Source organism: Leptodactylus fuscus (assembly GCF_031893055.1).
Source record: "Leptodactylus fuscus isolate aLepFus1 chromosome 2 unlocalized genomic scaffold, aLepFus1.hap2 SUPER_2_unloc_1, whole genome shotgun sequence".
Classification (NCBI taxonomy): domain Eukaryota; kingdom Metazoa; phylum Chordata; class Amphibia; order Anura; family Leptodactylidae; genus Leptodactylus; species Leptodactylus fuscus.
The window spans coordinates 447,787-473,735 of record NW_027439802.1 but is presented as its reverse complement, the minus strand read 5'-3'; the positions used below and the strand labels follow the sequence as shown (position 1 = coordinate 473,735).

The following is a 25,949-nucleotide window of genomic DNA, read 5'->3' as shown; positions in this document are numbered from 1 at the left end:
GTAATCTCCCCAACCTGTCCTCTCCATACATGTCCTAATCTCCTGTCCTCTCCTCACATGTAATCTCCACAACCTGTCCTCTACATACATCAACTAATCTCCTGTCCTCTCCTCACATGTAATCCCCACAACCTGTCCTCTCCATACATGACCTAATCTCTAGTCCTCTCCTCACATGTAATCCCCACAACCTGTCCTCTCCATACATGACCTAATCTGTCCTCTCCATACATGTCCTAATCTCCTGTCCTCTCCTCACATGTAATCTCCACAACCTGTCCTCTACATACATCAACTAATCTCCTGTCCTCTCCTCACATGTAATCCCCACAACCTGTCCTCTCCATACATGACCTAATCTCCAGTCCTCTCCTCACATGTAATCCCCACAACCTGTCCTCTCCATACATGACCTAATCTCCAGTCCTCTCCTCACATGTAATCCCCACAACCTGTCCTCTCCATACATGACCTAATCTCCAGTCCTCTCCTCACATGTAATCTCCACAACCTGTCCTCTCCATACATGACCTAATCTCCTGTCCTCTCCTCACATGTAATCTCCACAACCTGTCCTCTACATACATCAACTAATCTCCTGTCCTCTCCTCACATGTAATCCCCACAACCTGTCCGCTCCATACATTACCTAATCTCCTGATACCTCCTCACATGTAATCCCCACAACCTATCCTTTCTATACATGTCCTAATCTCCTGATATCCCCTCACATGTAATCCCCACAACCTGTCCTCTCCATACATGTAATCTCCACAACCTGTCCTCTCCATACATGACCTAATCTCCTGATACCCCCTCACATGTAATCTCCACAAACTCTCCTCTCCATACATGTCCTAATCTCCTGATACCCCTCACATGTAATCTCCACAACCTGTCCTCTCCATACATGACCTAATCTCCTGTCCTCTCCTCACATGTAATCTCCACAACCTGTCCTCTCCATACATGTCCTAATCTCCTGATACCTCCTCACATGTAATCTCCACAACCTGTCCTCTCCATACATGTCCTAATCTCCTGTCCTCCCCATACATGTAATCTCCCCAACCTGTCCTCTCCATACATGTCCTAATCTCCTGTCCTCTCCTCACATGTAATCTCCACAACCTGTCCTCTCCATACATGTCCTAATCTCCTGATACCTCCTCACATGTAATCTCCACAACCTGTCCTCTCCATACATGTCCTAATCTCCTGTCCTCTCCTCACATGTAATCTCCACAACCTGTCCTCTCCATACATGTCCTAATCTCCTGATACCTCCTCACATGTAATCTCCACAACCTGTCCTCTCCATACATGTCCTAATCTCCTGTTACCTCCTCACATGTAATCTCCACAACCTGTCCTCTCCATACATGACCTAATCTCCTGTCCTCCCCATACATGTAATCTCCACAACCTGTCCTCTCCATACATGTCCTAATCTCCTGTCCTCTCTTCACATGTAATCTCCACAACCTGTCCTCTCCATACATGTCCTAATCTCCTGTCCTCCCCATACATGTAATCTCCACAACCTGTCCTCTCCATACATGACCTAATCTCCTGTCCTCTCCATACATGACCTAATCTCCTGTCCTCCCCATACATGTAATCTCCACAACCTGTCCTCTCCATACATGACCTAATCTCCTGTCCTCTCCATACATGACCTAATCTCCTGTCCTCTCCTCACATGTAATCTCCACAACCTGTCCTCTCCATACATGACCTAATCTCCTGTCCTCTCCATACATGACCTAATCTCCTGTCCTCCCCATACATGTAATCTCCACAACCTGTCCTCTCCATACATGACCTAATCTCCTGTCCTCTCCATACATGACCTAATCTCCTGTCCTCTCCATACATGACCTAATCTCCTGTCCTCTCCTCACATGTAATCTCCACAACCTGTCCTCTACATACATCAACTAATCTCCTGTCCTCTCCTCACATGTAATCCCCACAACCTGTCCTCTCCATACATGACCTAATCTCCTGTCCTCTCCTCACATGTAATCCCCACAACCTGTCCGCTCCATACATTACCTAATCTCCTGATACCTCCTCACATGTAATCCCCACAACCTATCCTTTCTATACATGTCCTAATCTCCTGATATCCCCTCACATGTAATCCCCACAACCTGTCCTCTCCATACATGTAATCTCCACAACCTGTCCTCTCCATACATGACCTAATCTCCTGATACCCCCTCACATGTAATCTCCACAAACTCTCCTCTCCATACATGTCCTAATCTCCTGATACCCCTCACATGTAATCTCCACAACCTGTCCTCTCCATACATGACCTAATCTCCTGTCCTCTCCTCACATGTGATCTCCACAACCTGTCCTCTCCATACATGTCCTAATCTCCTGATACCTCCTCACATGTAATCTCCACAACCTGTCCTCTCCATACATGTCCTAATCTCCTGTCCTCCCCATACATGTAATCTCCCCAACCTGTCCTCTCCATACATGTCCTAATCTCCTGTCCTCTCCTCACATGTAATCTCCACAACCTGTCCTCTCCATACATGTCCTAATCTCCTGATACCTCCTCACATGTAATCTCCACAACCTGTCCTCTCCATACATGTCCTAATCTCCTGTCCTCTCCTCACATGTAATCTCCACAACCTGTCCTCTCCATACATGTCCTAATCTCCTGATACCTCCTCACATGTAATCTCCACAACCTGTCCTCTCCATACATGTCCTAATCTCCTGTTACCTCCTCACATGTAATCTCCACAACCTGTCCTCTCCATACATGACCTAATCTCCTGTCCTCCCCATACATGTAATCTCCACAACCTGTCCTCTCCATACATGTCCTAATCTCCTGTCCTCTCTTCACATGTAATCTCCACAACCTGTCCTCTCCATACATGTCCTAATCTCCTGTCCTCCCCATACATGTAATCTCCACAACCTGTCCTCTCCATACATGACCTAATCTCCTGTCCTCTCCATACATGACCTAATCTCCTGTCCTCCCCATACATGTAATCTCCACAACCTGTCCTCTCCATACATGACCTAATCTCCTGTCCTCTCCATACATGACCTAATCTCCTGTCCTCTCCTCACATGTAATCTCCACAACCTGTCCTCTCCATACATGACCTAATCTCCTGTCCTCTCCATACATGACCTAATCTCCTGTCCTCTCCATACATGACCTAATCTCCTGTCCTCTCCTTACATCTGTGACCAAATACCCTGATGCGTAACAGATATAACCTCCTACTCTGCTTTCCTCTGATCTGCTCCAGATTGTAAGCTCTTGCACCCGAGTCCTCTTTCCCAATGTACCTAATGGTCACTGCTAGTATTGCTCTTGTTTTGTGTATTGTATGTAAATCCTCCAATGTACAGCACAATGTACTACAATAATACCGTACACCATATATTATACCATACACCACGTATTATACTGTACACCATGGAATATAATACTGCACATCATATAATATGATACCATACACCACGTATTATACTGTACACCATGGAATATAATACTGCACATCATATAATATGATACCATACACCACGTATTATACTGTACACCATGGAATATAATACTGTACATCAAATAATATGATACCATACACCACGTATTATACTGTACACCATGGAATATAATACTGCACATCATATAATATGATACCATACACCACGTATTATACTGTACACCATGGAATATAATACTGCACATCATATAATATGATACCATACACCACGTATTATACTGTACACCATGGAATATAATACTGTACATCAAATAATATGATACCATACACCACGTATTATACTGTACACCATGGAATATAATACTGCACATCATATAATATGATACCATACACCACGTATTATACTGTACACCATGGAATATAATACTGCACATCATATAATATGATACCATACACCACGTATTATACTGTACACCATGGAATATAATACTGTACATCAAATAATATGATACCATACACCACGTATTATACTGTACACCATGGAATATAATACTGCACATCATATAATATGATACCATACACCACGTATTATACTGTACACCATGGAATATAATACTGCACATCATATAATATGATACCATACACCACGTATTATACTGTACACCATGGAATATAATACTGTACATCAAATAATATGATACCATACACCACGTATTATACTGTACACCATGGAATATAATACTGCACATCATATAATATGATACCATACACCACGTATTATACTGTACACCATGGAATATAATACTGTACATCATATAATATGATACCATACACCACGTATTATACCATACACCATGGAATATAATACTGCACATCATATAATATGATACCATACACCACGTATTATACTGTACACCATGGAATATAATACTGCACATCATATAATATGATACCATACACCACGTATTATACTGTACACCATGGAATATAATACTGTACATCATATAATATGATACCATACACCACGTATTATACTGTACACCATGGAATATAATACTGCACATCATATAATATGATACCATACACCACGTATTATACTGTACACCATGGAATATAATACTGCACATCATATAATATGATACCGTACACCATGTATTATACCATACACCATGGAATATAATACTGCACATCATATAATATGATACCATACACCATGTATTATACTGTACACCATGGAATATAATACTGCACATCATATAATATGATACCGTACACCATGTATTATACCATACACCATGGAATATAATACTGCACATCATATAATATGATACCGTACACCATGTATTATACCATACACCATGGAATATAATACTGCACATCATATAATATGATACCATACACCATGTATTATACTGTACACCATGGAATATAATACTGTACATCAAATAATATGATACCATACACCATGTATTATACCATACACCATGGAATATAATACTGCACATCATATAATATGATACCGTACACCATGTATTATACCATACACCATGGAATATAATACTGCACATCATATAATATGATACCATACACCATGTATTATACTGTACACCATGGAATATAATACTGTACATCAAATAATATGATACCATACACCACGTATTATACTGTACACCATGGAATATAATACTGTACATCAAATAATATGATACCATACACCACGTATTATACTGTACACCATGGAATATAATACTGTACATCAAATAATATGATACCATACACCACGTATTATACTGTACACCATGGAATATAATACTGTACATCAAATAATATGATACCATACACCACGTATTATACTGTACACCATGGAATATAATACTGTACATCAAATAATATGATACCATACACCATGTATTATACCATACACCATGGAATATAATACTGCACATCATATAATATGATACCGTACACCATGTATTATACCATACACCATGGAATATAATACTGCACATCATATAATATGATACCGTACACCATGTATTATACCATACACCATATATTATACCGTACACCATGGAATATAATACTGCACATCATATAATATGATACCGTACACCATGTATTATACTGTACACCATGGAATATAATACTGCACATCATATAATATGATACCGTACACCATGTATTATACCATACACCATATATTATACCGTACACCATGGAATATAACATAATAGTAATACCACACATCATGTAATATTAATAGCGCTATATAAGCACATAATAATAACAATACCATGTCCTTGATGTCTGTCTGTAGGATCTGCAGCAGGTCATGGTGTCCGGCCCCAATCTAAATGAGACGAGTATCGTGTCTGGTGGTTATGGCGGGACCACGGAAGGAATCATTCCTACAAGCAGCTTGAAAGGTAATAGACATGTCCTGCTAAACTGACCGCCTCATATACATGTGTGTGACGTCACTACCGCATCTTACATACCTGTCATACAGGCCGGCCGTCATCTGCCATCACACGTGCTGATATACATGATAGGACTGTGTTTACTCACAGCTATCACTAGGGGGAGCTCACTGCATGCAGATCACTGGTCTATATGTGATTGGCAGACTGTAAGGACACTGATGATGTCACCTGTGTGTCTATATGTGATTGGCAGACTGTAAGGACTCTGATGATGTCACCTGTGTGTCTATACGTGATTGGCAGACTGTAAGGACTCTGATGATGTCACCTGTGTGTCTATACGTGATTGGCAGACTGTAAGGACACTGATGATGTCACCTGTGTGTCTATATGTGATTGGCAGACTGTAAGGACACTGATGATGTCACCTGTGTGTCTATACGTGATTGGCAGACTGTAAGGACACTGATGATGTCACCTGTGTGTCTATATGTGATTGGCAGACTGTAAGGACACTGATGATGTCACCTGTGTGTCTATACGTGATTGGCAGACTGTAAGGACACTGATGATGTCACCTGTGTGTCTATATGTGATTGGCAGACTGTAAGGACACTGATGATGTCACCTGTGTGTCTATATGTGATTGGCAGACTGTAAGGACACTGATGATGTCACCTGTGTGTCTATATGTGATTGGCAGACTGTAAGGACACTGATGATGTCACCTGTGTGTCTATATGTGATTGGCAGACTGTGAGGACACTGATGATGTCACCTGTGTGTCTATATGTGATTGGCAGACTGTAAGGACACTGATGATGTCACCTGTGTGTCTATACGTGATTGGCAGACTGTAAGGACTCTGATGATGTCACCTGTGTGTCTATATGTGATTGGCAGACTGTAAGGACACTGATGATGTCACCTGTGTGTCTATACGTGATTGGCAGACTGTAAGGACTCTGATGATGTCACCTGTGTGTCTATATGTGATTGGCAGACTGTAAGGACACTGATGATGTCACCTGTGTGTCTATATGTGATTGGCAGACTGTAAGGACACTGATGATGTCACCTGTGTGTCTATATGTGATTGGCAGACTGTAAGGACACTGATGATGTCACCTGTGTGTCTATATGTGATTGGCAGACTGTAAGGACACTGATGATGTCACCTGTGTGTCTATACGTGATTGGCAGACTGTAAGGACCCTGATGATGTCACCTGTGTGTCTATACGTGATTGGCAGACTGTAAGGCCACTGATGATGTCACCTGTGTGTCTATATGTGATTGGCAGACTGTAAGGACCCTGATGATGTCACCTGTGTGTCTATACGTGATTGGCAGACTGTAAGGACACTGATGATGTCACCTGTGTGTCTATATGTGATTGGCAGACTGTAAGGACCCTGATGATGTCACCTGTGTGTCTATATGTGATTGGCAGACTGTAAGGACACTGATGATGTCACCTGTGTGTCTATATGTGATTGGCAGACTGTAAGGACCCTGATGATGTCACCTGTGTGTCTATACGTGATTGGCAGACTGTAAGGACACTGATGATGTCACCTGTGTGTCTATATGTGATTGGCAGACTGTAAGGACCCTGATGATGTCACCTGTGTGTCTATATGTGATTGGCAGACTGTAAGGACCCTGATGATGTCACCTGTGTGTCTATATGTGATTGGCAGACTGTAAGGACACTGATGATGTCACCTGTGTGTCTATACGTGATTGGCAGACTGTAAGGACACTGATGATGTCACCTGTGTGTCTATACGTGATTGGCAGACTGTAAGGACACTGATGATGTCACCTGTGTGTCTATATGTGATTGGCAGACTGTAAGGACACTGATGATGTCACCTGTGTGTCTATATGTGATTGGCAGACTGTAAGGACACTGATGATGTCACCTGTGTGTCTATATGTGATTGGCAGACTGTAAGGACACTGATGATGTCACCTGTGTGTCTATATGTGATTGGTAGACTGTAAGGACTCTGATGATGTCACCTGTGTGTCTATACGTGATTGGCAGACTGTAAGGACACAGATGATGTCACCTGTATGTCTATATGTGATTGGCAGACTGTAAGGACTCTGATGATGTCACCTGTGTGTCTATATGTGATTGGCAGACTGTAAGGACCCTGATGATGTCACCTGTGTGTCTATACGTGATTGGCAGACTGTAAGGACCCTGATGATGTCACCTGTGTGTCTATATGTGATTGGCAGACTGTAAGGACACTGATGATGTCACCTGTGTGTCTATATGTGATTGGCAGACTGTAAGGACACTGATGATGTCACCTGTGTGTCTATATGTGATTGGCAGACTGTAAGGACCCTGATGATGTCACCTGTGTGTCTATATGTGATTGGCAGACTGTAAGGACACTGATGATGTCACCTGTGTGTCTATACGTGATTGGCAGACTGTAAGGACTCTGATGATGTCACCTGTGTGTCTATATGTGATTGGCAGACTGTAAGGACCCTGATGATGTCACCTGTGTGTCTATACGTGATTGGCAGACTGTAAGGACACTGATGATGTCACCTGTGTGTCTATACGTGATTGGCAGAATGTAAGGACACTGATGATGTCACCTGTGTGTCTATATGTGATTGGCAGACTGTAAGGACACTGATGATGTCACCTGTGTGTCTATATGTGATTGGCAGACTGTAAGGACACTGATGATGTCACCTGTGTGTCTGTATGTGATTGGCAGACTGTAAGGACACTGATGATGTCACCTGTGTGTCTATATGTGATTGGCAGACTGTAAGGACACTGATGATGTCACCTGTGTGTCTATATGTGATTGGCAGACTGTAAGGACACTGATGATGTCACCTGTGTGTCTGTATGTGATTGGCAGACTGTAAGGACACTGATGATGTCACCTGTGTGTCTGTATGTGATTGGCAGACTGTAAGGACACTGATGATGTCACCTGTGTGTCTATACGTGATTGGCAGACTGTAAGGACTCTGATGATGTCACCTGTGTGTCTATATGTGATTGGCAGACTGTAAGGACCCTGATGATGTCAACTGTGTGTCTATACGTGATTGGTAGACTGTAAGGACACTGATGATGTCACCTGTGTGTCTATATGTGATTGGCAGACTGTAAGGACACTGATGATGTCACCTGTGTGTCTATACGTGATTGGCAGACTGTAAGGACACTGATGATGTCACCTGTGTGTCTATATGTGATTGGCAGACTGTAAGGACCCTGATGATGTCACCTGTGTGTCTATATGTGATTGGCAGACTGTAAGGACACTGATGATGTCACCTGTGTGTCTATATGTGATTGGCAGACTGTAAGGACCCTGATGATGTCACCTGTGTGTCTATACGTGATTGGCAGACTGTAAGGACACTGATGATGTCACCTGTGTGTCTATATGTGATTGGCAGACTGTAAGGACACTGATGATGTCACCTGTGTGTCTATATGTGATTGGCAGACTGTAAGGACACTGATGATGTCACCTGTGTGTCTATATGTGATTGGCAGACTGTAAGGACCCTGATGATGTCACCTGTGTGTCTATATGTGATTGGCAGACTGTAAGGACACTGATGATGTCACCTGTGTGTCTATATGTGATTGGCAGACTGTAAGGACACTGATGATGTCACCTGTGTGTCTATATGTGATTGGCAGACTGTAAGGACACTGATGATGTCACCTGTGTGTCTATATGTGATTGGCAGACTGTAAGGACCCTGATGATGTCACCTGTGTGTCTATATGTGATTGGCAGACTGTAAGGACTCTGATGATGTCACCTGTGTGTCTATATGTGATTGGCAGACTGTAAGGACCCTGATGATGTCACCTGTGTGTCTATACGTGATTGGCAGACTGTAAGGACACTGATGATGTCACCTGTGTGTCTATACGTGATTGGTAGACTGTAAGGACACTGATGATGTCACCTGTGTGTCTATATGTGATTGGCAGACTGTAAGGACACTGATGATGTCACCTGTGTGTCTATACGTGATTGGCAGACTGTAAGGACACTGATGATGTCACCTGTGTGTCTATACGTGATTGGCAGACTGTAAGGACACTGATGATGTCACCTGTGTGTCTATACGTGATTGGCAGACTGTAAGGACACTGATGATGTCACCTGTGTGTCTATATGTGATTGGCAGACTGTAAGGACCCTGATGATGTCACCTGTGTGTCTATACGTGATTGGTAGACTGTAAGGACACTGATGATGTCACCTGTGTGTCTATATGTGATTGGCAGACTGTAAGGACCCTGATGATGTCACCTGTGTGTCTATACGTGATTGGCAGACTGTAAGGACACTGATGATGTCACCTGTGTGTCTATATGTGATTGGCAGACTGTAAGGACACTGATGATGTCACCTGTGTGTCTATATGTGATTGGCAGACTGTAAGGACCCTGATGATGTCACCTGTGTGTCTATACGTGATTGGCAGACTGTAAGGACACTGATGATGTCACCTGTGTGTCTATACGTGATTGGCAGACTGTAAGGACACTGATGATGTCACCTGTGTGTCTATATGTGATTGGCAGACTGTAAGGACTCTGATGATGTCACCTGTGTGTCTATATGTGATTGGCAGACTGTAAGGACACTGATGATGTCACCTGTGTGTCTATATGTGATTGGCAGACTGTAAGGACACTGATGATGTCACCTGTGTGTCTATATGTGATTGGCAGACTGTAAGGACACTGATGATGTCACCTGTGTGTCTATATGTGATTGGCAGACTGTAAGGACCCTGATGATGTCACCTGTATGTCTATATGTGATTGGCAGACTGTAAGGACACTGATGATGTCACCTGTGTGTCTATATGTGATTGGCAGACTGTAAGGACACTGATGATGTCACCTGTGTGTCTTTATGTGATTGGCAGACTGTAAGGACACTGATGATGTCACCTGTGTGTCTATATGTGATTGGCAGACTGTAAGGACACTGATGATGTCACCTGTGTGTCTATACGTGATTGGCAGACTGTAAGGACACTGATGATGTCACCTGTGTGTCTATATGTGATTGGCAGACTGTAAGGACACTGATGATGTCACCTGTGTGTCTATATGTGATTGGCAGACTGTGAGGACACTGATGATGTCACCTGTGTGTCTATATGTGATTGGCAGACTGTGAGGACACTGATGATGTCACCTGTGTGTCTATATGTGATTGGCAGACTGTGAGGACACTGATGATGTCACCTGTGTGTCTATATGTGATTGGCAGATTGTAAGGACCCTGATGATGTCACCTGTGTGTCTATATGTGATTGGCAGACTGTGAGGACACTGATGATGTCACCTGTGTGTCTATATGTGATTGGCAGACTGTGAGGACACTGATGATGTCACCTGTGTGTCTATATGTGATTGGCAGACTGTAAGGACACTGATGATGTCACCTGTGTGTCTATATGTGATTGGCAGACTGTGAGGACACTGATGATGTCACCTGTGTGTCTATATGTGATTGGCAGACTGTGAGGACACTGATGATGTCACCTGTGTGTCTATATGTGATTGGCAGACTGTAAGGACACTGATGATGTCACCTGTGTGTCTATATGTGATTGGCAGACTGTGAGGACACTGATGATGTCACCTTGGGGTCTGTGTGTGTCACAGAAGATAAGGACAGGGATGATGTCACCCTTAGTGTCTATGTATAGGGGGCAGAAGACTTCTGATGATGTCACTTAGTTGTCTGTGTGTTAGGAGCTGAATGTAGAGACATCACTTGGGGTCTGTACTTAGTGGTTTATGGGCACTGCCTATGGGATGTTATTGGGTACACAGAGATTTTTGGCCAGTTATAGGCGGCATGTGGCTGACTGTGTAATTAGCCGCGGCCTGCAGCTTGATGACTGTTCCCGGAGAGCTCCTGATGATCTTCTTTGCTGTTTATCTTCTGGAAGACGTCCACCACGCTGCAGACCTGTTGGGTTACTTCCTTCTCCTCCTGTCCTGCAGGCCGGGCTCATGTTTAGCACTTAGTTCATTGTAAAATGAGGAGTCGGGAGAAGCTGATGAGGAACTTCCCTGGTGGCCGGAGGACGACGAGTCCGAGATTATAAGGAACTCTTGGTTTGTACACATCAGTAACTTGTAGGGAAGATTCACATTGCTGCCAGAAGGTTTGTGGTCAAGACCCCAGGATTTAGTCATAGAAGCCGTCATCAAGTCTTGTAAGAACTGGGGAACTGTGTGGAAAATTCCTTTATTTGGGCTGATTCATCATGAACTCCTCACATAGTCCCAGATGTCCCAAACGTTCTTACAGTAAACAGGGAATCTGGAATTCTCCATGGGGGAGTGTTATATCCCGGCTCTGGACCTCTGTATTAGAGTTACAGTCATCATCTGCTTGGATTTTGTCGTTGTAACTATAATTTACCCTCAGGAACTTCTGTAGAGACTATGGAGTCCTGTATTGGTGATGGAATGTAATAGAGGGCACCATGGTGGGGAGACTATGGAGTCCTGTACTGGTGATGGGATGTAATGGAGGGCACCATGGTGGGGAGACTATGGAGTCCTGTACTGGTGATGGAATGTAATGGAGGGCACCATGGTGGGGAGACTATGGAGTCCTGTACTGGTGATGGGATGTAATGGAGGGCACCATGGTGGGGAGACTATGGAGTCCTGTACTAGTGATGGGATGTAATGGAGGGCACCATGATGGAGAGACTATGGAGTCCTGTACTGGTGATGGAATGTAATGGAGGTCACCATGATGGAGAGACTATGGAGTCCTGTACTGGTGATGGGATGTAATGGAGGGCACCATGGTGGGGAGACTATGGAGTCCTGTACTGGTGATGGGATGTAATGGAGGGCACCATGATGGAGAGACTATGGTGTCCTGTACTAGTGATGGGATGTAATGGAGGGCACCATGGTGGGGAGACTATGGTGTCCTGTACTGGTGATGGGATGTAATGGAGGGCACCATGGTGGAGAGACTATGGAGTCCTGTACTAGTGATGGGATGTAATGGAGGGCACCATGGTGGGGAGACTATGGAGTCCTGTACTAGTGATGGGATGTAATGCAGGTCACCATGGTGGGGAGACTGTGGTGTCCTGTACTATTGATGGGATGTAATGGAGGGCACCATGGTGGGGAGGCTATGGAGTCCTGTACTAGTGATGGGATGTAATGGAGGGCACCATGGTGGGGAGACTATGGAGTCCTGTACTAGTGATGGGATGTAATGGAGGGCACCATGGTGGGGAGACTATGGTGTCCTGTACTGGTGATGGGATGTAATGGAGGGCACCATGGTGGAGAGACTATGGTGTCCTGTACTAGTGATGGGATGTAATGGAGGGCACCATGGTGGGGAGACTACGGAGTCCTGTACTGGTGATGGGATGTAATGGAGGGCACCATGGTGGGGAGACTATGGTGTCCTGTACTAGTGATGGGATGTAATGGAGGTCACGATGGTGGGGAGACTGTGGTGTCCTGTACTAGTGATGGGATGTAATGGAGGGCACCATGGTGGAGAGACTATGGTGTCCTGTACTAGTGATGGGATGTAATGGAGGGCACCATGGTGGGGAGACTATGGTGTCCTGTACTGGTGATGGGATGTAATGGAGGTCACCATGATGGAGAGACTATGGTGTCCTGTACTAGTGATGGGATGTAATGGAGGGCACCATGGTGGGGAGACTATGGTGTCCTGTACTGGTGATGGGATGTAATGGAGGGCACCATGGTGGGGAGACTATGGTGTCCTGTACTAGTGATGGAATGTAATGGAGGGCACCATGGTGGGGAGACTATGGTGTCCTGTACTGGTGATGGGATGTAATGGAGGTCACGATGGTGGAGAGACTATGGAGTCCTGTACTAGTGATGGGATGTAATGGAGGTCACCATGGTGGAGAGACTATGGAGTCCTGTACTGGTGATGGGATGTAATGGAGGGCATCATGGTAGAGAGAATATGGTGTCCTGTACTGGTGATGGGATGTAATGGAGGGCACCATGGTGGAGAGACTATGGAGTCCTGTACTAGTGATGGGATGTAATGGAGGTCACCATGGTGGGGAGACTGTGGTGTCCTGTACTGGTGATGGGATGTAATGGAGGTCACGATGGTGGGGAGACTATGGAGTCCTGTACTGGTGATGGGATGTAATGGAGGTCACCATGATGGAGAGACTATGGTGTCCTGTACTGATGATGGGATGTAATAGAGGTCACCATGATGGAGAGACTATGGTGTCCTGTACTGGTGATGGAATGTAATGGAGGTCACCATGATGGAGAGACTATGGTGTCCTGTACTAGTGATGGGATGTAATGGAGGGCACCATGGTGGGGAGACTATGGTGTCCTGTACTAGTGATGGAATGTAATGGAGGGCACCATGGTGGGGAGACTATGGTGTCCTGTACTGGTGATGGGATGTAATGGAGGTCACGATGGTGGAGAGACTATGGAGTCCTGTACTAGTGATGGGATGTAATAGAGGGCACCATGGTGGGGAGACTATGGTGTCCTGTACTGGTGATGGTATGTAATGGAGGGCACCATGGTGGAGAGACTATGGAGTCCTGTACTAGTGATGGGATGTAATTGAGGTCACCATGATGGAGAGACTATGGTGTCCTGTACTAGTGATGGGATGTAATGGAGGGCACCATGGTGGAGAGACTATGGTGGCCTGTACTGGTGATGGGATGTAATGGAGGGCACCATGGTGGAGAGTCTATGGTGCCCTGTACTAGTGATGGGATGTAATGGAGGGCACCATGGTGGAGAGACTATGGTGTCCTGTACTAGTGATGGGATGTAATGGAGGTCACGATGGTGGGGAGACTATGGAGTCCTGTACTGGTGATGGAATGTAATGGAGACCACCATGTTGGAGAGTCTATGGAGTCCTGTACTAGTGATGGGATGTAATGGAGGGCACCATGATGTAGAGACTATGGAGTCCTGTACTAGTGATGGGATGTAATGGAGGTCACTATGATGGAGAGACTATGGAGTCCTGTACTAGTGATGGGAAGTAATGGAGGTCACGATGGTGGGGAGACTATGGTGTCCTGTACTGATGATGGGATGTAATGGAGGGCACCATGATGGAGAGACTATGGAGTCCTGTACTAGTGATGGGATGTAATGGAGGGCACCATGATGGAGAGACTATGGAGTCCTGTACTGGTGATGGGATGTAATGGAGGGCACCATGATGGAGAGACTATGGAGTCCTGTACTAGTGATGGGATGTAATGGAGGGCACCATGGTGGAGAGACTATGGTGTCCTGTACTGGTGATGGGATGTTATGGAGGGCACCATGGTGGAGAGACTATGGTGTCCTGTACTAGTGATGGGATGTAATGGAGGGCACCATGGTGGGGAGACTATGGAGTCCTGTACTAGTGATGGGATGTTATGGAGGGCACCATGGTGGAGAGACTATGGTGTCCTGTACTAGTGATGGGATGTAATGGAGGGCACCATGGTGGGGAGACTATGGAGTCCTGTACTAGTGATGGGATGTTATGGAGGGCACCATGGTGGAGAGACTATGATGTCCTGTACTGGTGATGGGATGTAATGGACGGCACCATGGTGGAGAGACTATGGAGTCCTGTACTAGTGATGGGGTGTAATGGAGGGCACCATGGTGGGGAGACTATGGTGTCCTGTACTAGTGATGGGAAGTAATGGAGGGCACCATGGTGGGGAGACTATGGTGTCCTGTACTAGTGATGGGATGTAATGGAGGGCACCATGGTGGAGAGACTATGGTGTCCAGTACTGGTGATGGGATGTAATGGAGGGCACCATGGTGGAGAGACTATGGTGTCCGGTACTGGTGATGGGATGTAATGGAGGGCACCATGGTGGAGAGACTATGATGTCCTGTACTGGTGATGGGATGTAATGGAGGGCACCATGGTGGTGAGACTGTGGTGTCCTGTACTAGTGATGGGACATAATGGAGGGCACCATGGTGGGGAGACTATGGAGTCCTGTACTAGTGATGGGATGTAATGGAGGGCACCATGGTGGAGACTATGGTGTCCTGTACTAGTGATGGGATGTAATGGGGGGCACCATGGTGGAGAGACTATGGTGTCCTGTACTGATGATGGGATGTAATGGAGGGCACCATGGTGGAGAGACTATGGTGTTCTGTACTGGTGATGGGATGTAATGGAGGGCACCATGGTGGAGAGACTATGGTGTCCTGTACTGGTGATGGAATGTAATGGCACCATGGTGGAGAGACTATGGAATCCTGTACTGGTGATGGGATGTAATGGAGGGCACCATGGTGGAGAGACTATAGAGTCCTGTACTAGTGATGAGGAGACCATCATGGTGGAGAGACTATGGTGTCCTGTACTATTGATGTTATATATTGGAGGGCACCATGGTGGAGAAAATATGGTGTCCTGTACTAGTGATGGGATGTAATGGAGAGCACCATGGTGGAGAGACTATGGAGTCCTGTACTAGTGATGGGATGTAATGGAGACCACCATGATGGAGAGACTATGGTGTCCTGTACTAGTGATGGGATGTGTCACGGGATGGTTAGAGTCTATACTATAGGCAATGTGTAATATATATTTGGTGTGGAATGTATTCTCTAACCTGTTGTATACATCAATGTGTAGTTGGCTGATTGGGGTCTAGTGTGTTAGCACATTGTATGCAAATACCTCTAACTAGTGAGGACCAGTGAGGACAATGGGTGGAGATAATCTGATCAGTGTCTCCAAGAAGATGTTGGACGGTGCATTGTCCACAGGAGACAGGGAGTCTGCTCTGTTTGGCATAGGTGAGGGGGGAAGGATCTGTGACTCAGCCCTTCCCACCCACAGATATAGGATGTAACAGTCTTAGTATATAGTATATAGCTAGCAGTTAGTATGTGTTAGCCGGCCTGTGCACAGCTCTGCAGAGAGCCAGGATTTAGTTACAGGACCAAGGAGCCAAAGCTATCATTGGATTGTGACTTCTGTGGACTTATTGTTATTACGGTTGATGTGACCGCCGCCGGCTACTAACTTTGTGGATTACAATAAATTGCTGTTGCCTCCCGACCTCTTGCGTCCCTGTTGATTCAAGATATCCTCCGGAGGAAGGACATATACCTTTGCTCCGTGACAGGATGTAATGGAGACCACCATGGTGGAGAGACTATGGAGTCCTGTACTAGTGATGGGATGTAATGGAGACCACCATGGTGGAGAGACTATGGTGTCCTGTACTAGTGATGGGATGTAATGGAGACCACGATGGTGGAGAGACTATGGTGTCCTGTACTACTGATGGTATATATTGGAGGGCACCATGGTGGAGAGACTGTGGTGTCCTGTACTAGTGATGAGGAGACAACCATGATGTAGAGACTATGGTGCCCTGTTACTAATGATGGGATGTAATGGAGACCAGCATGATAGAGAGACTATGGTGTCCTGTACTACTGATGGTATATATTGGAGGGCACCATGGTGGAGAGACTGTGGTGTCCTGTACTAGTGATGAGGAGACCACCATGGTGGAGAGACGATGGTGTCCTGTACTAGTGATGGGATGTAATGGAGGGCACCATGGTGGAGAGACTATGGTGTCCTGTACTAGTGATGGGATGTTATGGAGGGCACCATGGTGGAGAGACTATGGTGTCCTGTACTGGTGATGGGATGTAATGGAGGGCACCATGGTGGAGAGACTATGGTGTCCTGTACTGATGATGGGATGTAATGGAGGGCACCATGGTGGAGAGACTATGGTGTCCTGTACTGGTGATGGGATGTAATGGAGGGCACCATGGTGGAGAGACTATGGTGTCCTGTACTAGTGATGGGATGTAATGGAGACCACGATGGTGGAGAGACTATGGTGTCCTGTACTGATGATGGGATGTAATGGAGGGCACCATGGTGGAGAGACTATGGTGTCCTGTACTGGTGATGGGATGTAATGGAGGGCACCATGGTGGAGAGACTATGGAATCCTGTACTGGTGATGGGATGTAATGGAGGGCACCATGGTGGGGAGACTATGGTGTCCTGTACTGGTGATGGGATGTAATGGAGGGCACCATGGTGGAGAGACTATGGAGTCCTGTACTAGTGATGGGATGTAATGGAGGGCACCATGGTGGGGAGACTATGGAGTCCTGTACTAGTGATGGGATGTAATGCAGGTCACCATGGTGGGGAGACTGTGGTGTCCTGTACTATTGATGGGATGTAATGGAGGGCACCATGGTGGGGAGGCTATGGAGTCCTGTACTAGTGATGGGATGTAATGGAGGGCACCATGGTGGGGAGACTATGGAGTCCTGTACTAGTGATGGGATGTAATGGAGGGCACCATGGTGGGGAGACTATGGTGTCCTGTACTGGTGATGGGATGTAATGGAGGGCACCATGGTGGAGAGACTATGGTGTCCTGTACTAGTGATGGGATGTAATGGAGGGCACCATGGTGGAGAGACTATGGTGTCCTGTACTAGTGATGGAATGTAATGGAGGGCACTATGGTGGAGAGACTATGGAATCCTGTACTGGTGATGGGATGTAATGGAGGGCACCATGGTGGAGAGACTATGGTGTCCTGTACTGGTGATGGGATGTAATGGAGGGCACCATGGTGGAGAGACTATGGTGTCCTGTACTGGTGATGGAATGTAATGGAGGGCACCATGGTGGAGAGACTATGGTGTCCTGTACTGGTGATGGAATGTAATGGAGGGCACCATGGTGGAGAGACTATGGAATCCTGTACTGGTGATGGGATGTAATGGAGGGCACCATGGTGGAGAGACTATGGTGTCCTGTACTACTGATGGTATATATTGGAGGGCACCATGGTGGAGAGACTGTGGTGTCCTGTACTAGTGATGGGATGTAATGGAGGGCACCATGGTGGAGAGACTGTGGTGTCCTGTACTACTGATGGTATATATTGGAGGGCACCATGGTGGGGAGACTGTGGTGTCCTGTACTAGTGATGAGGAGACAACCATGATGTAGAGACTGTGGTGTCCTGTACTAGTGATGAGAAGACCTCCATGATGGAGAGACGATGGTGTCCTATACTAGTGATGAGGAGAAAACCATGATGTAGAGACTATGGTGCCCTGTTACTAGTGATGAGGAGACCACCATGGTGGAGAGACGATGGTGTCCTGTACTAGTGATACAGAGTCTGGGGGTCATTATATCTCAGCACTTCTGGATGTATACTGGTTGGAGGAGGTTGACCTGTATTTTGCACACTTCCTGTTTCTAGAAGATGACCTAGATGTCCTCTTTACCATCTATGGACTAACCGCCCCTCTCATGGTTCTCGCTGTCTGGTTTTAGGGCCTGCGGTGCAGTTTAATCCAAACTACCTTGGACTGCGGTTCCTGAGTGCAGAGGGACAAGGTCACTGTCTATATACATAACCTGAGCATGTCTCTTGGCCTGGTGTAGCTTTCTGCATGGGACATCTCCCGTCAGGCCTATCTGCCGTAATCGTATCCTCCTGGTAATGGCTGCTATTAACCCTTCGCCTCTGCTCCTATTATTGATTGGCCTCACCAAATCCCGGAATGACAGGGCTCAGCTTAGAGTCTCGGTGGGCCTGCAATGCTCGATACCTCCTCATATAGACTGTGGTGGTGCAGGAGCCCGAGAGCCTGGGATTGGGGGTGGCCCCTGTGCATTGGGTAAATTGTAAGGTGCTGATTGGTGGACCGCATTCAGCCCGAAACGTGGATTTGGTGGGGGCTATTAATTCCTTCTGTGATGTCATCAGGGCTATTCCTTCTTTCTGTGATGTCATCGGGGCTATTAATTCCTTCTGTGATGTCATCAGGGCTATTCCTTCTTTCTGTGATGTCATCGGGGCTATTAATTTTTTTCTTGGTGGTCTCTCTTTGCTTTTGCTCTTCCTACGTAACATCTTTCTGACATCTCACAGGATAAGTATGTGACCCCTCGTGTCTTTATTAGTTGCAGTCATAACTGTGAAGGCTAGCAGAGTGCAGTGCATTGTGGGAGCTCACGTTGGTGCATCTTAAGCCACACCCCATTCCCTTGACCCCAGCAGGGCTGGGGTGATATGCTGGTTCTGGTGACAGTAACCTATCTATCTGCAGGGCTGGGGTGATATGCTGGTTCTGTTGACAGTAACCTATCTATCTTCAGGGCTGGGGTGATATGCTGGTTCTGGTGACAGTAACCTATCTATCTGCAGGGCTGGGGTGATATACTGGGTCTGGTGACAGTAACCTATCTATCTTCAGGGCTGGGGTGATATGCTGGTTCTGGTGACAGTAACCTATCTATCTGCAGGGCTGGGGTGATATGCTGGTTCTGGTGACAGTAACCTATCTATCTGCAGGGCTGGGCTGATATACTGGGTCTGGTGACAGTAACCTATCTATCTGCAGGGCTGGGGTGATATGCTGGTTCTGGTGACAGTAACCTATCTATCTGCAGGGCTGGGGTGATATGCTGGTTCTGGTGACAGTAACCTATCTATCTGCAGGGCTGGGGTGATATGCTGGTTCTGGTGACAGTAACCTATCTATTTGCAGGGCTGGGGTGATATGCTGGTTCTGGTGACAGTAACCTATTTATCTGCAGGGCTGGGGTGATATGCTGGTTCTGGTGACAGTAACCTATCTATCTGCAGGGCTGGGGTGATATGCTGGTTCTGGTGACAGTAACCTATTTATCTGCAGGGCTGGGGTGATATGTTGATTCTGGTGACACTAACCTATCTATCTGCAGGGCTGGGTGATATGCTGGGTCTGGTGACAGTAACCTATCTATCTGCAGGGCTCCGGTGATATGCTGGTTCTGGTGACACTAACCTATCTATCTGCAGGGCTGGGGTGATATATTGGTTCTGGTGACACTAACCTATCTATCTGCAGGACTGGGGTGATATGCTGGTTCTGGTGACACTAACCTATCTATCTGCAGGACTGGGGTGATATATTGGTTCTGGTTACTATAACCTATCTATCTGCAGGGCTGGGGTGATATGCTGGTTCTGGTGACAGTAACCTATCTATCTGCAGGGCTGGGGTGATATGCTGGTTCTGATGACAGTAACCTATCTATCTGCAGGGCTGGGGTGATATGCTGGGGTCTGGTGACAGTAACCTATCTATCTGCAGGGCTGGGGTGATATACTGGTTCTGGTGACAGTAACCTATCTATCTGCAGGACTGGGGTGATATGCTGGTTCTGGTGACACTAACCTATCTATCTGCAGGACTGGGGTGATATATTGGTTCTGGTTACTATAACCTATCTATCTGCAGGGCTGGGGTGATATACTGGGTCTGGTGACACTAACCTATCTATCTGCAGGGCTGGGGTGATATGCTGGTTCTGGTGACAGTAACCTATCTATCTGCAGGGCTGGGGTGATATATTGGTTCTGGTTACTATAACCTATCTATCTGCAGGGCTGGGGTGATATGCTGGTTCTGGTGACAGTAACCTATCTATCTGCAGGACTGGGGTGATATGCTGGTTCTGGTGACAGTAACCTATCTATCTGCAGGGCTGGGGTGATATGCTGGTACTGGTGACACTAACCTATCTATCTGCAGGGCTGGGGTGATATGCTGATTCTGGTGACAGTAACCTATCTATCTGCAGGGCTGGGGTGATATGCTGGTTCTGGTGACAGTAACCTATCTATCTGCAGGGCTGGGGTGATATGCTGGGTCTGGTGACAGTAACCTATCTATCTGCAGGGCTGGGGTGATATGCTGGTTCTGGTGACAGTAACCTATCTATCTGCAGGGCTGGGGTGATATGCTGGTTCTGGGGACAGTAACCTATCTATCTGCAGGGCTGGGGTGATATGCTGGTTCTGGGGACAGTAACCTATCTATCTGCAGGGCTGGGGTGATATGCTGGGTCTGGTGACAGTAACCTATCTATCTGCAGGGCTGGGGTGATATGCTGGTTCTGGTGACAGTAACCTATCTATCTGCAGGGCTGGGGTGATATGCTGGTTCTGGTGACAGTAACCTATCTATCTGCAGGGCTGGGGTGATATACTGGTTCTGGTGACAGTAACCTATCTATCTGCAGGGCTGGGGTGATATGCTGGTTCTGGTGACAGTAACCTATCTATCTGCAGGGCTGGGGTGATATGCTGGTTCTGGTGACAGTAACCTATCTATCTGCAGGGCTGGGGTGATATGCTGGTTCTGGTGACAGTAACCTATCTATCTGCAGGGCTGGGGTGATATGCTGGTTCTGGTGACAGTAACCTATCTATCTGCAGGGCTGGGGTGATATGCTGGTTCTGGTGACAGTAACCTATCTATCTGCAGGGCTGGGGTGATATGCTGGTTCTGGTGACAGTATCCTATCTATCTGCAGGGCTGGGGTGATATGCTGGTTCTGGTGACAGTAACCTATCTATCTGCAGGGCTGGGGTGATATGCTGGTTCTGGTGACAGTAACCTATCTATCTGCAGGGCTGGGGGGATATGCTGGGTCTGGTGACAGTAACCTATCTATCTGCAGGGCTGGGGTGATATGCTGGGTCTGGTTACTATAACCTATCTATCTGCAGGGCTGGGGTGATATACTGGTTCTGGTTACTGTAACCTATCTATCTGCAGGGCTGGGGTGATATGCTGGTTCTGGTGGGATCTTGGGGTAGATGAGTCTCACTGTCTGTAGTCATCTTACTTTCTCTATTTTCTCACTCACTTCTTTGTCTTTGCCTCTCCTCTATGTGTTTTCTCATTCCTCGCCTCTTCTCTTTCCTTCTCACCATTCTGCTTTATATCCTCTGTTATCCCCGTGTCTCCTCTATCGTATTCTTCATATTTCTCTTCCTCCTATCTTCATTACTTTTCTTATTTGTCCCCCCACCACTATTTCTCTTTCCTGCTTATCACCATCTTTGCTCCTCTCTCCTCCTTCTCGCTCGTCGCATTGCTCTTCCATACGCACTGTTACTCACCCCTCCCTTCCTTCCTTTCCTTCCATCTCTCCTTTACTTACCTCCCTTCCTTCCCTCCTTTCCTCCTCATTCTTCACATTCCTCTTTTACATTTGTCTCTCATCCCGCTTCCGTTTTTCCAACTCCTTCTGATTGGTCATACGTCTCTAGAAGCCCCGCCCCCTTGTTGCTCCATTCCTAGACCTCCGCTCATTTCTCCCAGCCAGTCAGCAGCCTGCAGGATAGCCAATCATGATAGAGACTCAGGTAACGGTATGAGTAGAGCGCTAGAACCTTATAATACAGAGACTGTGGTTGTAGAGCGCTAGAGCCTTATGATATGTAGACTGTGGTTGTAGAGCGCTAGAGCCTGATAATTCGGAGACTGTCGTTGTAGAGCGCTAGGGCCTTATAATCCGGAGAATGTGGTTGTAGAGCGCTAGGGCCTTATAATCTGGAGAATGTGGTTGTAGAGCGCTAGAGCCTTACAATCCGGAGACTATTCCTTGTAGAGCACTAGAGCCTTATAATCCGGAGACTGTGGTTGTAGAGCGCTAGGGCCTTATAATCCGGAGAATGTGGTTGTAGAGTGCTAGAGCCTGATAATTCGGAGACTGTCGTTGTAGAGCGCTAGGGCCTTATAATCCGGAGAATGTGGTTGTAGAGTGCTAGAGCCTGATAATTCGGAGACTGTCGTTGTAGAGCGCTAGAGCCTTATAATGTGTAGACTGCCGTTGTAGAGCGCTAGGGCCTTATAATCTGGAGAATGTGGTTGTAGAGCGCTAGAGCCTTACAATCCGGAGACTATTCCTTGTAGAGCACTAGAGCCTTATAATCCGGAGACTGTGGTTGTAGAGTGCTAGAGCCTTATAATCCGGAGACTGTCTTTGTAGAGCATTAGAGCCTTATAATCCGGAGACTGTCCTAGAAGAGCGCTAGAGCCTTCTAATCCGGAGACTGTCCTTGTAGAGCGCTAGAGCTTTATAATATGCAGACTGTGGTTGTAGAGCGCTAGAACCTTATAATCCAGAGACTGTGGTTGTAGAGCGCTAGATCCTTATAATCCGGAGACTGTCCTTGTAGAGCGCTAGAGCCTTACAATCCGGAGACACTGGTTGTAGAGCGCTAGAGCTTTATAATCCGGAGACTGTCCTTGTAGACTGCTAGAGCCTTAGAATCCGGAGACTGTCCTTGTAGAGCACTAGAGCCTGATAATCCGGAGACTGTCCTTGTAGAGCCTTAGAGCCTGATAATCCGGAGACTGTCCTTGTAGAGCGCTAGAGCCTTACAATCCGGAGACTGTCCTTGTAGAGCGCTAGAGCCTTATAATCCAGAGACTGTGGTTGTAGAGCGCTAGAGCCTTATAATATGCAGACTGTGGTTTTAGAGCACTAGAGCTTTATAATCCGGAGACTGTGGTTGTAGAGCGCTAGAGCCTTATAATCGGGAGACTATTCCTTGTAGAGCGCTAGAGCCTTATAATTCAGAGACTGTGGCTGTAGAGCGCTAGAGCCTTATAATCCAGAGACTGTCCTAGAAGAGCGCTAGAGCCTTACAATCCAGAGATTGTCCTTGTAGAGCACTAGAGCCTTAAAACTCCAGAGACTGTCGTTGTAGAGCACTAGAGCCGTATAATCCAGAGACTGTCCTTGTAGAGCGCTAGAGCCTTATAATCCGGAGTCTGTGGTTGTAGAGCGCTAGAGCCTTATAATCTGGAGACTGTGGTTGTAGAGCGCTAGAGCCTTATAATCCGGTGACTGTCCTTGTAGACTGCTAGAGCCTTATAATCCGGAGACTGTCCTTGTAGAGCGCTAGAGCCTTATAATCCGGAGACTGTGGTTGTAGAGAGCTAGAGCCTTAAAATCCAGAGACTGTGGTTGTAGAGCGCTAGAGCCTTATAATCTGGAGACTGTCCTTGTAGAGCACTAGAGCCTTATAATCCGGAGACTGTCCTTGTAGAGTGCTAGAGCCTTATAATCCGGAGACTGTCCTTGTAGAGCGCTAGAGCCTTACAATCCGGAGACTGTGGTTGTAGAGCTCTAGAGTCTTATAATCCGGAGACTGCCATTGTAGAGCGTTAGAGCCTTATAATATGCAGACTGTCCTTGTAGAGCGCTAGAGCCTTACAATCCAGAGACTGTGGTTGTAGAGCGCTAGAGTCTTATAATCCGGAGACTGCCGTTGTAGAGCGCTAGAGCCTTATAATATGCAGACTGTGGCTGTAGTGCGCTAGAGCCTTATAATCTGGAGAATTTGGTTGTAGAGCGCTAGAGCCTTATAACCCGGAGACTGTGGTTGTAGACTGCTAAAGCCTTATAATCCAGAGACTGTCCTTGTAGAGCGCTAGAGCCTTTTATCTGGAGACTGTCTTTGTAGAATGTTAGAGCTTTATAATCCAGAGACTGTCCTTGTAGAGCCTTATAATCCGGAGACTGTGGTTGTAGAGCGCTAGAGCCTTATAATCCGGAGACTGTCCTTTTAGAGCGCTAGAGCCTTACAATCCGGAGACTGTCCTTGTAGAGCGCTAGAGCCTTATAATCTGGAGACTGTCTTTGTAGAGCGCTAGAGCCTTACAATCCGGAGACTGTCCTTGTAGAGCGCTAGAGCCTTATAATCCGGAGACTGTGGTTGTAGAGCACTAGAGCCTTATAATCCGGAGACTGTGGTTGTAGAGCGCTAGAGCCTTATAATCTGGAGACTGTCCTTGTAGACTGCTAGAGCCTTATAATCTGGAGACTGTCTTTGTAGAGTGTTAGAGCCTTATAATCTGGAGACTGTCCTTGTAGAGCGCTAGAGCCTTACAATCCGGAGACTGTCCTTGTAGAGCGCTAGAGCCTTACAATCCGGAGACTGTCCTTGTAGAGCGCTAGAGCCTTATAATCCAGAGACTGTGGTTGTAGAGCGCTAGAGCCTTATAATCGGGAGACTATTCCTTGTAGAGCGCTAGAGCCTTATAATTCAGAGACTGTGGCTGTAGAGCGCTAGAGCCTTATAATCC

General features: G+C 46.4%; 1 protein-coding gene across 3 annotated transcripts in view; it reads left to right on the top strand.

The window, feature by feature from the left end:
• ARFIP2 (ARF interacting protein 2) overlaps window positions 1-25,949 on the top strand; it is a 65,347-nt gene that overhangs the window by 18,962 nt on the left and 20,436 nt on the right. Inside the window, exons 3-4 of one of the 3 annotated variants that reach the window (XM_075261146.1) lie at window positions 5,812-5,920; window positions 23,126-23,218. In XM_075261146.1, the coding sequence (XP_075117247.1) occupies window positions 5,812-5,920; window positions 23,126-23,218 (202 nt within the window). Of the gene's footprint in view, window positions 1-5,811; window positions 5,921-23,122; window positions 23,219-25,949 lie in introns of all 3 variants that reach the window. The other 2 variants (XM_075261145.1, XM_075261147.1) reach the window with 2 other exon arrangements.